The 18,333-nt window shown below is 43.4% G+C and overlaps 1 protein-coding gene across 4 annotated transcripts in view; it reads right to left on the bottom strand.

Annotated features, from left to right (window-relative positions):
- The window catches only part of myo1b (myosin IB), a 391,964-nt gene that overhangs the window by 174,077 nt on the left and 199,554 nt on the right, over window positions 1–18,333 (bottom strand). For all 4 annotated transcript variants that reach the window (XM_070875885.1, XM_070875887.1, XM_070875886.1 and 1 more), the window contains exons 5-7: window positions 13,650–13,754; window positions 10,558–10,604; window positions 9,671–9,734 (exon numbers count right to left, since the gene is read on the bottom strand). In XM_070875885.1, the coding sequence (XP_070731986.1) occupies window positions 9,671–9,734; window positions 10,558–10,604; window positions 13,650–13,754 (216 nt within the window). The remainder of the gene's footprint in view (window positions 1–9,670; window positions 9,735–10,557; window positions 10,605–13,649; window positions 13,755–18,333) is intronic.

Raw genomic sequence — 18,333 nt, 5'->3', positions numbered from 1 at the left:
CAAAAGTAGTAATCTCGGGATTGCTACCAGTGCCACGTGCTAGTCAGAGTCGGAATCGCAGGATAGCTCAGATGAATACGTGGCTTGAGCAATGGTGCAGCAGGGAGGGATTCAAATTCCTGGGGCATTGGAACCGGTTCTGGGGGAGGTGGGACCAGTACAAACCGGACGGTCTGCACCTGGGCAGAATCGGAACCAATGTCCTCGGGGGAGTGTTTGCTAGTGCTGTTGGGGAGGAGTTGAACTAATATGGCAGGGGGATGAGAACCAATGCAGGGAGATAGAGGGAAACAAAAAGGAGGCAAAAACAAAAGACAGAAAGGAGATGAGGAAAAGTGGAGGGCAGAGAAACCCAAGGCAAAGAACAAAAAGGGCCATTGTACAGCAAAATTCTAAAAGGACAGAGGGTGTTAAAAAAACAAGCCTAAAGGCTTTGTGTCTTAATGCAAGGAGTATTCGCAATAAGGTGGATGAATTAACTGTGCAAATAGATGTTAACAAATATGATGTGATTGGGATTACGGAGACGTGGCTCCAGGATGATCAGGGCTGGGAACTCAACATCCAGGGGTATTCAACATTCAGGAAGGATAGAATAAAAGGAAAAGGAGGTGGGGTAGCATTGCTGGTTAAGGAGGAGATAAAGGCAATAGTTAGGAAGGACATTAGCTTGGATGATGTGGAATCTATATGGGTAGAGCTGCAGAACACCAAAGGGCAAAAAACGTTAGTGGGAGTTGTGTACAGACCTCCAAACAGTAGTAGTGATGTTGGGGAGGGCATCAAACATGAAATTAGGGGTGCGTGCAATAAAGGTGCAGCAGTTATAATGGGTGACTTTAATATGCACATAGATTGGGCTAACCAAACTGGAAGCAATACGGTGGAGGAGGATTTCCTGGAGTGCATAAGGGATGGTTTTTTAGACCAATATGTCGAGGAACCAACTAGGGGGGAGGCCATCTTAGACTGGGTGTTATGTAATGAGAGAGGATTAATTAGCAATCTCGTTGTGCGAGGCCCCTTGGGGAAGAGTGACCATAATATGGTGGAATTCTGCATTGGGATGGAGAATGAAACAGTTAATTCAGAGACCATGGTCCAGAACTTAAAGAAGGCTAACTTTGAAGGTATGAGGCGTGAATTGGCTGGGATGGATTGGCGAATGATACTTAAGGGGTTGACTGTGGATGGGCAATGGCAGACATTTAGAGACCACATGGATGAACTACAACAATTGTACATTCCTGTCTGGCATAAAAATAAAAAAGGGAAGGTGGCTCAACCGTGGCTATCAAGGGAAATCAGGGATAGTATTAAAGCCAAGGAAGTGGCATACAAATTGGCCAGAAATAGCAGCGAACCTGGGGACTGGGAGAAATTTAGAACTCAGCAGAGGAGGACAAAGGGTTTGATTAGGGCAGGGAAAATGGAGTATGAGAAGAAGCTTGCAGGGAACATTAAGACGGATTGCAAAAGTTTCTATAGATATGTAAAGAGAAAAAGGTTAGTAAAGACAAACGTAGGTCCCCTGCAGTCAAAATCAGGGAAAGTCATAACGGGGAACAAAGAAATGGCGGAACAATTGAACAAGTACTTTGGTTCGGTATTCACGAAGGAGGACACGAACAACCTTCCGGTTATAAAAGGGGTCGGGGGGTCTAGTAAGGAGGAGGAACTGAGGGAAATCCTTATTAGCCGGGAAATTGTGTTGGGGAAATTGATGGGATTGAAGGCCGATAAATCCCCAGGGCCTGATGGACTGCATCCCAGAGTACTTAAGGAGGTGGCCTTGGAAATAGTGGATGCGTTGACAGTCATTTTCCAACATTCCATTGACTCTGGATCAGTTCCTATCGAGTGGAGGGTAGCCAATGTAACCCCACTTTTTAAAAAAGGAGGGAGAGAAAACAGGGAATTACAGCCTGACATTGGTAGTGGGTAAAATGATGGAATCAATTATTAAGGATGTCATAGCAGTGCATTTGGAAAGAGGTGACATGATAGGTCCAAGTCAGCATGGATTTGTGAAAGGGAAATCATGCTTGACAAATCTTCTGGAATTTTTTGAGGATGTTTCCAGTAGAGTGGATAAGGGAGAACCAGTTGATGTGGTATATTTGGACTTTCAGAAGGCGTTCGACAAGGTCCCACACAAGAGATTGATGTGCAAAGTTAGAGCACATGGGATTGGGGGTAGTGTACTGATATGGATTGAGAAATGGTTGTCAGACAGGAAGCAAAGAGTAGGAGTAAATGGGTACTTTTCAGAATGGCAGGCAGTGACTCGTGGGGTACCGCAAGGTTCTGTGCTGGGGCCCCAGCTGTTTACACTGTACATTAATGATTTAGATGAGGGGATTAAATGTAGTATCTCCAAATTTGCGGATGACACTAAGTTGGGTGGCAGTGTGAGCTGCGAGGAGGATGCTGTGAAGCTGCAGAGCGACTTGGATAGGTTAGGTGAGTGGGCAAATGCATGGCAGATGAAGTATAATGTGGATAAATGTGAGGTTATCCACTTTGGTGGTAAAAACAGAGAGACAGACTATTATCTGAATGGTGACAGATTAGGAAAAGGGGAGGTGCAAAGAGACCTGGGTGTCATGGTACATCAGTCATTGAAGGTTGGCATGCAGGTGCAGCAGGCGGTTAAGAAAGCAAATGGTATGTTGGCCTTCATAGCAAGGGGATTTGAGTACAGGGGCAGGGAGGTGTTGCTACAGTTGTACAGGGCATTGGTGAGGCCACACCTGGAGCATTGTGTACAGTTTTGGTCTCCTAACCTGAGGAAGGACATTCTTGCTATTGAGGGAGTGCAGCGAAGGTTCACCAGACTGATTCCCGGGATGGCGGGACTGACCTATCAAGAAAGACTGGATCAACTGGGCTTGTATTCACTGGAGTTCAGAAGAATGAGAGGGGACCTCATAGAAACATTTAAAATTCTGACGGGGTTAGACAGGTTAGATGCAGGAAGAATGTTCCCAATGTTGGGGAAGTCCAGAACCAGAGGTCACAGTCTAAGGATAAGGGGTAAGCCATTTAGGACCGAGATGCGGAGGAACTTCTTCACCCAGAGAGTGGTGAACCTGTGGAATTCTCTACCACAGAAAGTTGTTGAGGCCAATTCACTAAATATATTCAAAAAGGAGTTAGATGAGGTCCTTACTACTAGGGGGATCAACGGCTATGGCGAGAAAGCAGGAATGGGGTACTGAAGTTGAATGTTCAGCCATTAACTCATTGAATGGCGGTGCAGGCTAGAAGGGCCGAATGGCCTACTCCTGCACCTATTTTCTATGTTTCTATGTTTCTATGTTACAGCAGCCATCCTTCCAGATTCCTTCCCACCTCAGGGCCTTGCTGCAAACCCTCGCCTTTAAAAAGACTAGGGAGCAGCTGGCTGATTAGAAACCCTTACCTGCATTTCTCAGTGGTGATAACGCTCAAAGTAAGACAGCCACACCGCTGAAAAATCCACTTTGAAAGGGTTCATTAGCGCCGGAACCCATTTGTTCACTTTTGGAGCTGAATATGGGGTGGGCCAGTCATGAAAAAATGTTGGTGCTAATGGCCACAAAAAGGTGGGGGGAGCACCAGCTTTCAATCGGTACTGAATTTCAGGCCCAGAAAGTGTTGAATATTCATGCCCACAGTCTGTTACAAAGAATGCAACACTTCTAAATTGCATTACTTTCAACAGCAACAATGGACTCAGATACACTTAAGTCTGCTGTCTCACAATACAACAATTCTCTCCCACCACCCTGCCCCCCATCTCCACATAGTCAAAGGTAACTCTGCTTCATGCCAACATTTGCCGAACACCCATAGCAACCTGTCAACATGGAATACAAACACACAACACAATGCTATATTAAACAAACTCCCTTCTCACAAAAAAACAGGATGGACTGAAAGCAAATTTTTAATTTCTCCAAAGCTTGGAGAGTCATTCTTCCACCAGCCCACCTTAATGTCTTGATTGCACAAAAAAAAACAGACAATAGCCTGGAGAAAGAATCCAGCACAATCTTTACCCACAAAAGTCAGTACCACATTAAAGAACATTGACTGGAAATTACATCAACCTCCTGCTTTCCAGTTAATATTAGTATTTTCTGCATTAAAATTGACTACAGAAACCTCTCCAAATAAGTAAATCATCAATATAAAATGCATGTTTCAGAGGGGGGTGTGGAAAATGTTTAATACATGAATCACCTGCATTAACACAATCATATCTTGGTTATCTGTACAGTCATTTATCCATATCTCACTGAAACACACAGGGGCCGAAATACTGGCCCGCCAGAAAGCTGGCACACCTACATTTTTCTACATGTTTTTACCGTCAGGTCTGAAGAGGCGGACTCTTGATCCATTTTCAGCTCTTTGGCAATTTTTTTGGAGCAGACCGGTAATCGATCATAATGGGGTCGGAAGTGCGGCAGTAATGCTGGTGAGGGGCGTGCGTCACCACATCTCTCCCTTCATTTAAAGCACTGGGCCACCAGAGAAGGTTTCAGTCGGTTTCAAGAAGGGATGCCAGGCTGCTTGTTGGTGGCCTGGCCAAACCCGAGGCCATAGTTGTCAGGGCGATTGGGAAGTCAGCCGGCAAAAAAAAATGGTGGCCGCGGCAGTGCACCCTCCCCTTGAAGGGCCATCCTGCTGCCGTGGCTCACACATAAAAAAACAAGGTGCACCGACAGAAAAGGCTGTCGGGGGCACCACATGGCGGCTCGTGGATTTTTTTAAGGTAAATTTCACGCGGAGTGGGATGGAGGTGCGGGAGAGCGGAGATGCGTGCTTTGATGACGCGAAGCGGAAATGGGGACCGCCCGAAAAGTCCCCGAGGTGGCAGCCAATGGAGTGCAACGCGGCGGCCACTTGATTCCGCCGCATGGCCTTATCCAGACCCTGAATTTTGGCCCCACAGTCTCCTCTATTTGTATACCCAATTGCCATTTCAGCACCCGAAGTAGTGTCCAAGGCTTATTGTGTTTTGTGCAAATGTAAACATTCAGAACTAACCCCAGTGGAAATGAAAATCAGGGGGTTTCTATAACGGTGGTGGGGGCGGGGGGGTGGTTGGGTGATTAACACTGTCAATATTATACGCTGGCGGCAAATTGAAAATCTACCCCGTTGTGGTCACAGAGTATTTCATGAATTGATGTTTTTCACATGCATTGCAGGTGCTGATCATGTGTATGGGATTGGAGGCAGCGCATGGGGAAAAACTAGGTAGATTCATAACTGCGCTTCCGTGGCAAAGTAAGGGAGATGGATGGGCATACTGTGGTGAGTCACCCTCCCTCTAAAGAAACATGCTCGGTTACGCTAAACCTTTATAAGTTACACTAAACCTTCATAAAATGCTGGTTAGACCCCAGCTGGAGTATTGTTTTACAATTCTGGGCACCACAGTTCAGGAAGGATGTCAAGGCCTTGGAAAGGGTGTCGAGGAGATTTACTATAAAAGGTACCAGGAAGAAAGTCTTCAGTTATGTGGAGAGACTCAAGAAACTGGGATTGTTCTCCGCAAGCAGAGAAAGTTAAGGAGAGATTTGTTCGAGATATTTAAAATCATGCAGGGTTTTTGATCGAATAAAGAGAGATTGTTTCCAGTGGCAGAAGGGTCAGTAACCAGAGGACACAAATTTAAGGTAATTAGTAAAAGAACCAGAGGTAACAGGAGGAAAAAAAATGATGATCTGGAATGTACTGCCTGAAAGGGTGGTGGAAGCACATTCAATAACAACTTTTAAAAGGGAATTGGATAATGAAGTGGATAAACATTACAGGGCTGTGGGGAAAGAGCAAGGGAGTGGGACTAACTGGACAGCTCTTTTAAAGAGCCGGCACAGGCACGATGGGCCGAATGGCCTCTTTCTGTGCTGTTTCATTCTGTGATTGCTAGTGTTAAATGGTACAATACTGATCTTTCTTTTAAAACTGACTGTACATTGGATTTCTTCTGGCAATTATATAAATTCACCAAAATTTTAAAATACACATATATTCTCCTCCAGCTAATTGAAGCCATTGAGCAAAAAAATATAATTCAAACAGGACTTTAGTATAATACAGACACACACACTAATCAAGGGATCGTTACCTGGTATGAATAGAATGACATCATACTATACTAGTCTAGACTGTTCTCAGTAGGTCACAATCGAATGTGTGTTCTTAAACACATACTACAATTATATTGTATTTCAGGGGATTGTATGCTGCTGTTTAAATGGCTTCATGTGTTTCTATACAGTAAAAATGCAATGTGATACATGTATTATGTGAACATGTCAATGTATATACAATGGTAAAACTAAAAATGAGCACCTTAAAACCATGTCACTGCAAGGTTAATCACATCACGTACTGTGCTAAACTTTTCAGCTGATCTAGTTTATAAATGCCTCCAATTATGCTGGTTATATCTGCTGAAAACATCTTTTCACTTAACTGAACTAAGCATGTACAGTCAGCACAATATGTTCTAAGAGTGTGTTTTCTGCTGATTAAAACTGGGCACCGGGAACCAGAGTCCTCGGCGACCCGAAAACATTTGGGTTCAGTCCACATGTCCTATTAATCAAAACTTCAAAATATAACATTTATTTTATCAGCATTAAAAGAACTACATGTAGGGTAGCTAAAAAAATATTCTCCAGTGAAATAAGTAGCTTTTCAAAACTTTTGCAGGACAAGAACTCAAAATGATTCACTGTCCCGATAAAAAATAGACAGGGGGAGAAGGACAAGGACTGGCACAGGTACAGACAATAAAGAACAAGGGAACACCCAACGTTTTGCAGAAGTGAGAAAGATCCACTCATTACCGAGTTATAAAGATCTTCAGAGGTGGATCTTGGCTTTCCCCAGTCATATATTTTCCTTAATGGGGCATATATGGGATAATTCTTATGGCATAATATAATACATCTTTATACATCTTCAAAATTGTTGTTGATGGGATTTTTGGGGTTCAGAATTTTTTGGGAAGAATAAACGCCTGCCATTAACTCCAGATCTTACTGCTTTCAGTCAGTAGCTGGAGAAATGTGTACACAACAGCACCCACATGGTTGAATGACTAAGGTTATTGTTATATCTTCTCCCCTTACTCATTCATTGACACATGGGCAAACTCGTGACTTCAGCAACATAGCACCTTGGGACATTTTACTATGTTATAGATGCCATAGAAATGCAAGTTGCTGTTATATTGTAACATAACAACTGCCTGGAGAGCCTTATTTGCAGCAGAATTTTGACACAGTCTACTCTTAATTTAAAGTGGTTGATTCAAATCTTTTTTGGGGACAAAACACTTCCTTGTGCTGTTTTATTTAAATTGCTGAATGTGAATTACTAGTTAATGCACATGCCCTCCAGCAACCCCTCCCCCCTCCCACTCTCATTAATAAACAACTTTGAACTAAAGGAGCAGACTGAATTCCTCTTCTGTTTCTGTAGGCCTGGGTGAACACAGCAATTTGACAGACAGTGATCCCCAGCAAGCCAGCACCTCAAATCAATCTACATGGCTCTCACCACCTTTGCCAAGCACCAGCACACACCTCGGAAGATTTAGGTATGAAGTAGCACAAGGCAAGTTAACAGTGATGAGGAACAAGGTATGTGGCAGAGGCAGAGCAGGCACTTACTGCATGAGGGTCAGCATGGTTCACGCTCTTGCTGCAATGTTGAAAGATTCTGACCCAACACGGCCTATTTAGAAAAGGAATCTCCTTTCTGAGCAGGATCATCTTCAAAACTCACTTGTGCTTGTGAAAAAGGCATGCAAGGCTTGGTGAGGAGTACGGAGGGGACCATGAGCCAGATCTGCAGACATGCATGAGCAATCTACCATGGACAATGTAGCATCTGTTTTTTTTTTGAAATTCGTAGCCAATCGTTCCAATTCTTTGTCAAATCACAAACGCCAGAGGTCACCTTGGGCCCATTCAAGGATCACTCTGCGCCAATGCTCTTAGCCAAAAGGCCTAGAGCCACTGCACCGTTCCTGGAAGTACTGCAATACCAGGTTCGTGCCATGGAGGTGGATGGGTCAGGTCCCCCACACACCTCCGTGGAGGTGGATGGGTCAAGCCACCCCACCCACCTCCATCTGTTGTCGCACCTCCAGCAATGTACTCAATGGAATAGGCGAGATGTTAGGTGTTTTTTCTTAGCCCAGAGAGCAGTGAGCCTTTGGAATGTGTTGCTGACTTGTGTAGTGTGTGCTGATTCTCTGCACACCTTCAAGAGGGAGCTGGATTGGTTCTTGACCAGGGCAGAGATCAAGAGATCATATTATATAAAAGGTAAGTGGATTAACAGATATTGTACGCATGTTCAGTGTGATCTCCTCGATGGTTTTGATCACATGAGGGGCTCGGAGAGGTATTGGTCAGCGTTCCCCCTCCCCCCCACCCGACCTTATTGGCTCTGGGATTTTTGCCTCTCCCAGGAGATTACATGGCCATTTTGGGTGAGCAGGGGGTAGTAAGTGTCTAGTCATGTTACTCCAGGCATCATGAGTGTGGGGCAGGCTTGATGGGTGAGCTGGTCTTTTTCTGCCTGTCATTTTCAGATTTCTACATATGTCCTGACACAGATGACAGGCACAAAACTAAAGCAAGGGAAATAGGCATTGGCCAGCATGGTATGGCACTAGCAGTCACAACTTTAATGTTCATTTATGCAGGAAAACCTTTTTGTATTCTGGTAGGCCATTGCATTATGGGCATGGGCCTGGATGGGCAGAAGATTGCCATCAATCACATCCTGTTATTTGGGAAAGACAGCAATCCACTGGAATTGGCCAGCCCCTTCATGCTGCTGTTACAGTAGAAAATGAGAAAGCAGAGATGGGTTTCCTGAAGAAATCATTTTCAGATTTACAAACAGCAGATTGGCTGCTACTGCTTATATTCCTGATGACAGCCTGAAAGGACCCAGAAGCTTCAAAATTAAGGGCCGTAGTCTGCTTTGCAGCTACTGGCAATGCTGTAACTGTATCAGAGGTTGGCTGCAAGTCTTCCTGAAGGAATGGCACAACTCTCCAACTGCCTTCTTGCAAAGCCTCAGCCTCAAGAAAACACCATCTCTGGACACTAAGCTGAGCAGGAAGGTAGTGCCAGGTAGATATCCATGGACTTAGAGATATGATGGGTACGTGACAGCATGTTTTGACATGCTTGGTGCCACCAGATTGTCAAAGTAACCAAGGACATCACAGACCAAAGTGCACCAGCAAAATTAGCACATTCAATCAAGTTATCTATTGTGTAAAACAAATCCATTCTTCAAGTTTCAGAGTGCATAGTGTGCAACACTGAGTGGAGGGAAGAGAACTGGAGGAATAAAATAACTTGAAATCCTTCCCTCCATCATAGCGATACCTAGGAGAATGAAATATATTCCCAGTACCCAGCTTTGATCCCACACATCATCAAGGTCTGTGCATGAAGTTGTGCCCACAGCTGAAATCATGTGTTAGATAGTTAAAAGTGATCAGTGCTTTCCATCACTTCTTTTTGTACATTATAACTCTGCATCCGAATCCCACCTGCTTAAAACCACCTCAAATGCTTAACAAAATAATAGGTTATTGCAGATCAATCCTTTCTATATACTGTTGTGTAATACTTACAGTTGCTGATAACACCACCAAGGGGATCACCTTTGAAGTCAAACTCAATGTCCATATATTTTCCCTGTTAAATTGAAACATTCTGTTGAAATGTGTTATGAAACTGATGCAACAAAGACAATTAAATAAGGTATAACAAATGCCTCAAGGGAGGACATCAAACAAAGGTACTACTGTTTACAGCATTCTATCATGTGGCTAACATAATAACTTAAACTGTGCTCTTTTATTCTATATATTCGGTAAATTTCCTGTTGAATTTTTAAAAAACGAACAAAATGAATGAGCTTGATTTTAACCTCCGCTTGCAGGTGTCTGCATAATTTGACAGAGGTTCAAGTTTCCCTGCGGGGTCTCTTACAGATGCTGCAGCAGTGCAGTTACGTTCCCACTTTGTGACTGTTTCCTCTTAACCTTTGACCCAGCCCCTTATCACTGCTCCGAGGGGCTGATGACAAAGCCACATATTGGTAACAGTCTTTCTGAGAAACGCCCAGGGGACAACAGATAACAAAAGCTGGCATTTGAATCCATGTCTTCTGAAAGACAGCAGTGCCTTATCGAACAATGCCATCAAACTTAGTAAAGAATTTTCATGTGGCACAAACTAAAGCATCCAAAAGGTGAAATGAAAGATCTGGCATGATGTGACAAAGCCATGTGCTTTTATGGACAACACCTCTCATGCAGCAGAATTAACTTAATTCAAGCACCCATGCATATATATCTATGTTTGATTTTGGGGGTTCAAATCATGCTCAATCTGTTGATTTGAGAAATAGAAACAAAATAATTCTTTGATATAAAAATCCTTGAATTACATTAGTTTTCTAATGTAAAAGCCAATAGGTAACTTTGAACTGTCAATCATAATAATAGTTACTCACAAATCTGGAAGAATTGTCATTCCTCATAGTTTTGGCATTTCCAAAAGCTGGTGGGAAAAAAAACAAAAAGGAAGAAAATATTAACCTTAGGTCTTTGAAATAAAAAAGGAACAAATGTCTGCCTGTATGAGATGGCATATCTCTGTCAGCACTTCCTTTCAGAAACGCAGAATTCTCACACACTGCTACCCAGAGAGGTGAGGTATGAGCGTTGCTGCCTGTAAACTGGTAGGGGGTAAAGCCATCCTGTTCAGACGTCTGCGGTCTCTCCTCATTCATGGCCCTGGCCAACAGCCCTTCTATCTTCACGCCGCCTAACCAGAGCATGGAGTAGGCGACGCTGGCAAGCTAGTAATGAACCAATTAAATGATTTTACTCAAGTTGTAAGTACCCTGTAATGGCAGATCAATCTTTCGATTTAAAGTCAGAGGTTCACACAGCGAGCTCAGCAGAAATGTTGCGCTTAATGTGACCTCCGATTTATGCTCCTGCTCCCTCTCTTTAAATACGCTGCAGATAGTGCCATTGGAAGGTGGTTTCTCGGGCGTGATTAGGGGCGGACGCTAAATGAGGGGGCCAGGGTGCTAGTGGGTTGTTGCACGCCGAGTGACGTCATGATCTGACTGAAAATACGCAGCGGGGCAGTAGCCTTTTGCGCCACCGCAAGATCAGCACTAAATTTCCCGACGGGGCGCTGCAAGCTGTGCGGCTGGGCGGTAAGCAATTCCAGACACATTACCGCCACTCCAGGGTGCTAACAGAGGCACTACACAGCCGCATTTCCAGCCCTAAGTGCTTTGCTCAATAATAAGTATTTGTGATTGGGCTGGATTTTTGGTTTTCCGCGAAAACAGAAGTTTTACGCCAAAATTACCGTTTTCGCTGCGCTACCACTTTTAGGCCTAACTTTCGGCCTTTACATCTGGGCGCATCGGTAAAGTCAGCATTACACGAGGATTCACAACGCAAACCTCGAGTTTTAGCAACTTTAGTCTGAGGCCAGTAGCGCTGTGAGAGAGGCCTTGGGAGGGGGAGGGGAAAAATTGCAAAAAAACATTCAAAAAACATTCACAAAACTCTTACCTACGAAATCGCTGAAAAAGAATTAAAAAAGAAAAACTTTAACTTACCTTTTTTTGCAGGTCTACATACTTACCGCTGCTAGCAGGGCCGCACCAACAGGTTTGACCCTGTCAGTATTCTGAGTGTGGCGGAGAGTATCGATAGTACGACGGTAAAGCAATCCGTGGCGTTTCACGTCGTTTCACTCCGGTCGCAAAGTCGGCGAAAATCCAGTCTGACGTTAAGTGTTAATATTTATTACACTTCAGTCAGTGATGGTGTTATAAATCAGCATTCCTGCTCTAGAGCATTCCAGTAATGGAAAGAGCTCCATTCTATGGAACAAAATCCAAGTGTGCAAAAACCGGCATGCTAAACTATGAAAAGATATCCAGTGTTTGACCAACATAATAAAGTATCTACTGAGGTGCCTGTGGAATAACGTTGCTTGTTTATATAGTTCCAGTAATGAGAGATATTTAAATCCCATAGCTCCATTGGATGAATTTCAGAAGCCTTGACTATGGCATACTGAGTAGAAAGAAAAACATTACACCTCAGGAGAGAAAAGTGAGAATCACATACCTCCTGCCAGCCAAGAATGGATCTTTGGCAGTGTCCTCAGAGAATGAGATATAGTATTCTCACCTGTCTGGACAAGAGGTGGCCTGCGGGTATCCATCACTAACAGGGAATAAAAATGGATGTACTGGAACAGTGAGTCAACATACCACTGTACTGCAGAATACCAAGTTGCATGTTCACTGCAGTGAAGGTGAGTTGTTAATGTGGGATGGGGAGGCAAGCACAACCGTACAGGAAGCATGAATTACACATATATATATATATATATATTTTGTTTTAATTCCTTGATATCATCCATCATCATAGGCAGTTCCTCGAAATGAGGATGACTTGCTTCCACGCCAAAAAAAAATGAGTTCACAGGTGTTTCAATGAAGATCCTAAACTACATCCTGAAGGGTGGAAGATGCCTGTGCGTGCATTTTCTTAACGTGGGGTGGCCGTTGCACACCAGCCACCACATAGGTCTTGGTCCTGTGGCAAGGATTACCCAAGACAACTGGAGACAAACTCTGCTGCATGGACCTAGGGCGCACGTGCATCGCAGTGTGGGCTGGCCCGTGCTGCCCCTGGGCCCCTGGCCCCGAACTCACGCCTCCCCTGGGCCCCGATCACATCCCTCCACAGTTTCTTGCCGCTCCTTCACCACGACCTCGCTGCTCCTGCTGTATCTTCCCATGCTCCAATCATCGTCCTGGATCTTGATGACATCACTCTTCACAGCCGTCGCCCTCCTGCACCAGCTCGCGCTGTACCTTATAGTGGCAAGCCTCCACGCTGCCCATGGCCGCCGCTCGCCGCTCCTTTTATGGCCCTGACCTGCCGCTGACGTTCCCTCGCAGGTCGGGGCCTCCACGTTACCATCCAATGTGGTACTGAGCCATGCAATTCGGTCTGATCCCCAGTTTATGCAGATTCAACTGATCACAGCCAGGGCATCACTTGGAATCTACAGTTTGCCTGTGGAGGGAATTTTAAAGTTGTGGTTATGATCCTCACTCTGGATCATTATCCAGTAAACTTTGCTTCCCAACTGATCACTTCCCATTACATGGGATTCCCATGGGGTGAACTACTGCCAGACCACAGGATACAGGTCACCCCAATAGATGTACCAGACTCCTAGATAATCATTACAGGCCTTGGACAACCCAGAGTAACTCCAGGGCAGATGTCTCAGGTCCCAGATGATGGGGACTGATTCCCCAGCTGAAATTCAGCTTTAACCTAATGATACTCCAGGCCTTTCCTGTGCACTGACCCCAAGGTTCAATAGAGTTGCAAGGTAAATCTCACATGACGCTACCTTAAAAGAATGGAATTGAATGCTAAAATAAATTTGTGTTTTAGCATCATCTGATTAGGATTGGTTTTGTTTTGGCCCTGACACAGTGCTCCTCCCTGTTAAAAAGCAAGTTGAGAGATTGACTATTCTTGAACTTACCCTCAAGTACAGGGTTTGACTGCAGCAGCTGCTCCTTAACTTGATTGACCTCTGCTCCCTTGCCACAAACAGCAGCAACATAGGACATAACCAACTTGCTGGCCTCTGAAAAGATTAAATGAATGTTAAAGTTTTGTCAGTGAGGCTACAAATTTTATCACAAAATTCAATCAATCCAAACATCTGACCTATAGTCAAGTGTAAACAAGTGCAAAAAGATCTTTAATACATCATATGTGAAGGCACCAGGAATATGATTGTTAATATGCATGGAGTCACCTGACCAACCTAGCAGCTGAAAGAGCAATTTTAGTGCAATATATTAGAAAACATCCAATCTTATCTAGTCCTTGGTGGCAGTAGCACAAAAATAGGTCCGAGGAGGGGAGGGGGAGGGAAGAAGGGGGGAGGGCAACAATCAGGAATCTGTGGAATTGGAGGAGTAATAATGCTCCTACTAACTTCACAGCAATGAATCAATAACAAGAACAACTTCCATTTGTATAGCACCTTAAACATGGTATTAAACACCCCAAGGTGCTTCACAGGAGCGTTATCAAAACATATTTGACACTGAGCCACAGAAGGAGATATTAGGGCACCTTGATCAAAGAGGTAGGTTTTAAGAAGCATCTTAAATGAGGAAAGAGAGGTAGAGAGGTGGAGAGGGCAGGAATTCCAGAGCTTAGGGCCTCGGCAGCTGAAGGTAGGTCTGCCAACGGTGGAGCTATAAAAATCAGGGAAGTGCAAGAGACCAGAATTGGAGTAATGCAGATATCTGAGGGTTGTAGGGCTGGAGGAGGTTACAGAGATAGGGAGGGACAAGGCCATGGAGGGATTTGAATACAAGGATGTTGTGGTATGTTCACAGAGCACAGCACACACAGCTTTCTATAATGGCACACAGCATCTCAGAAGTTCCGGAAGCTTCTGGTCAGCTGACTCATTTATTCACCTTTAGTTGCAGTAACACAATACGTTCACATCCACAGTGTAGAGCTACAACATTACAAGCTTACAGACATTACACTTCTCCCTCCTTAATGAAGAAGTTATTATAACAAACATCATACATAACTTGCATGTTTATACATAACAAAGGATATGGACTTATTTTGCCATATTTACAAATTTAACTTAACCACTTGTTTTCTGTTTCGAAGAGGATACCTTCGCTCTTGAACCAAACCTTCCAAACACGGTGTTGAATCTAAACTCATTCGAGGCTGATCCTGAGGAATGTTTTGCTCCACGGGATTTCCTTGATTTTTATTTGAACTCACTATGACTTCAGACTGTTTGTTTTCCTGACTTGGTCTCTGATGTAAATTCTGATTTTCTCTTGGATTTGTTTCCAGTACATTGGATGTAGGATTTGCTACTGGTGTATCAAAACTCTCTGATGAGTCAGAAATAATTGAATCATTACCATCTTCAACTGCTTCCATGTCTGTAGGTAAAATATGATCAATCTGAACAAACCTAACCTGTCCATTATCAAACATCTTTACCAAATATGTGCGAGGACCACATATCTTCACCACTCTTCCTGGTAACCACTTTAACCATTTATGGTGATGGTTCTTCACTCTCACCTTCTGATTTAATTTCACACTTCTCTCTTTTACTCTACCTATATCATGATTCTCTTTCTGTCTTAATTGTGTCTCTTCTACAGACTGTGCTAAATTTGGTTTTAACAACAAGAATCTGGTTCATGGCTGTCGTTTGAGAAACAACTCTGCTGGTGTTCTACCAGTAGTTGTATGAGGAGTATTATGATACATAATCAAAAAATTAGGCAATTTGTGATCCAATGATAACTGTCATTTCTTTGGATTTGGATCTAACATTTGTTTTATGAGGGCACGTTTTACAATTTGTACAGTGCGCTCTGTTGCACCATTTGAAGCAGGGTGGTATGGTGGAACCTTGGTATGTTTCACACCATTTTTGCTCGTGAACTGTGCAAATTCTTCTGAACTAAATTGTGGTCCATTATCCGAAACAATTTCTTCTGGGAGGTCAAATGAAGAAAATAAACTTCGTAAAATGTCTAATGTTTTACTTGTTGTTATTTTCCACATTGGAAATACATTGACCCACTTCGAATGGCTATCAATCACAATGAACAATTGTTGTCCTTCTAACTCAGCAAAATCAATATGTAGCCTTTGCCACACCCTGGGAGGACATTTCCATAGCTGTAATGGTACTGATATTGGTTGCTTGCTTACCGATTGACATGTCGTACACTAACTCACGATGTACTCTGTATCTTTATCAAGACCTGGCCACCATAAATAACTGTGTGCAAAACTCTTGGTCAAGCACATTCCTAGGTGCTGGTCATGGAGGTCTCCGAATAATTTGGTATAACCACTCTTGCACCCCACATGATACAATCTTTATCGACTGATAATTCATTCCTACAAATAAAGTATGGATGAATATCTTTGTCTGTTACCTGGTTTGGCCATCCATTTGCAATATAATCATACACCTTTGACATCACTGGGTCACATTTGGTTGATCTACCAATCTCTTCAGCTGTGACTGGCAGTTCATCAACGTATGAAAAATAGAACACTTCTTCCCTATCGGGTGTAACTTTGATGGGGAAGGCAATCTTGACATTGCATCAGCATTACTGTGATCAGCTGATCAACTGTATTCAATATCATATATATATGCTGACAAAATCAAAGCCCATCTCTGCATTCGGGCTGCAGCTAATGTTGGAACTGGGGACTTTAGATGGAGGATTGCTGTTCGGGGCTTATGGTCCATAACAATGGTAAACTTACGACCATACAAGTATTTGTGAAAATTCTTGACCCCAAAAATTAATGCCAAAGCTTCCCTTTCGATTTGCACATAATTACTCTCACTGGCACTGAGATGCGTGAAGCAAAAGCAATTGGTCTCTCCTCCCCACTACGTAATACATCAGAGATTACTGCCCCAACTCCATATGGAGAGGCATCACATGCTAGCTTAATCTCCTTAGATGTGTCATAGTGAACTAACATGGTGCTCTCTACCAATTCGCTTTTACACTCCTCGAATACTATATCGCATTCTTTTGACCACTTCCAATGGACTTGCTTTTTTCAATAGTTCATTCAGTGGATGTAATACTGTAGCAAAATTTGGTAGGAATTTCCCATAATAGTTCAAAAGACCCAAGAATGAACGAAGTTCAGTGACATTCCTGGGAGTGGGTGTATTTCTGATTGCATCCAGCTTTCCCATGGTTGGATGTAAACCATCTTTGTCTACTCTGTATCCTAAGTACTCCACTGAGTTTTGAAATAACTCACACTTACGAGCAGACACTCATACTCTGTGTTTCTCTAGCCATGTGAGGACTTAATTCAATATGCTATTATGAATTTGCCTATTTGGTGCTGAAATTAGTATGTCATCTAAATAACATACTATCCCTTCAATACCTTGCAAAATCTGATTCATCACCCTTTGGAATATGGCAGGGGCGGAAGCCACTTCAAACGGTAGCCTAGTAAATTGATATTGGCCAAGATGAGTATTAATAGTCAAGCATGGCTTGGACTCCTCATCTAGTTCAAGCTGTAAGTAGGCATTCGTACGATCCAGTTTTGAGAAGATCTGACCACCTGTCAGTGTTGTGAACAAATCTTCTATATTTGGCAATGTAGTTGGGACATTATCCTCTAGAACCTGGTTTACGGTTACTTTATAATCTCCACACAATCTTACCTTACCATCGGACTTAGGTACATCAACAATGGGTGTAGCCCAATTACATCAATCTACTTTGGAAATAATGTTCTCAGTTTCTAGTCTTTTGAGTTCTTGCTCAACTTTCTCCTTGAGTGCATAGGGTACGGAACGTGGCTTGCAGTAAACCGATCTAGCGTGCTTCTGTACCCTGACACTCACCTTGAAGCCTTGGATCGGACTGCCCATTTCGCAGAACACCTTCGGATAACTCTTGATATCAGCCGTTGATGCAAATCTCGTTTCAACACGAAAAATCTTACTCCAATCCAGCTTCAGTGATCTCAACCAATTTCTTCCTAGTAAGGCAGGCTTGTCTCCTTTCACTACTATTAGAGGCAAGTTCTGAAATTGATCCTTGTATTTCACCGGTACGGTGATATGACCTACCACAGGAATGTTCTCTCCCGAGTAGCCTCACAGCTCCATCTTAGATTTCTCCAATGGAAATCACACAATTTGTCGAGGTATAGCGACTCCAGTACTATACTCACGGATGCACCCGTGTCGATTTCCATGGGTATCTTGAATCCCGCAACATCTATGTGGATTATGATACTTCTCAAATCGCTGTCTGTTAACCTCGTGCTCCTGATGACGTTTAACTCTAACATCTCCTCGTCCTGTTGTTGTTCTTCCATGCTATGTAATCTCTGGGGATTTCTACTCATAGCTTTGAAAACAGGTTTACCCTTCAGTCAGCATGCCTTCGCAAGATGCCCAAGAAACACTTTGCCTTAACATATGGACAACTTTGAGCAATGTGTTGTCCCAGGCACATATAGCACGACTTTGGTGCTCTGTTAGAATTTCCAGTTTCTGAGACTTTGGGCCCCCACTGCCTTTTACTTTGAATCTGCAGGCAATTCACTTCGGTTGACTGATGACTGTAATTGTTATGAAATTCTCGGGAATATTGATC

Source organism: Pristiophorus japonicus, chromosome 3 (genome assembly GCF_044704955.1).
Source record: "Pristiophorus japonicus isolate sPriJap1 chromosome 3, sPriJap1.hap1, whole genome shotgun sequence".
NCBI classification, from domain to species: Eukaryota; Metazoa; Chordata; class Chondrichthyes; family Pristiophoridae; genus Pristiophorus; species Pristiophorus japonicus.
This window is presented reverse-complemented; position numbering and strand designations above follow the sequence as displayed.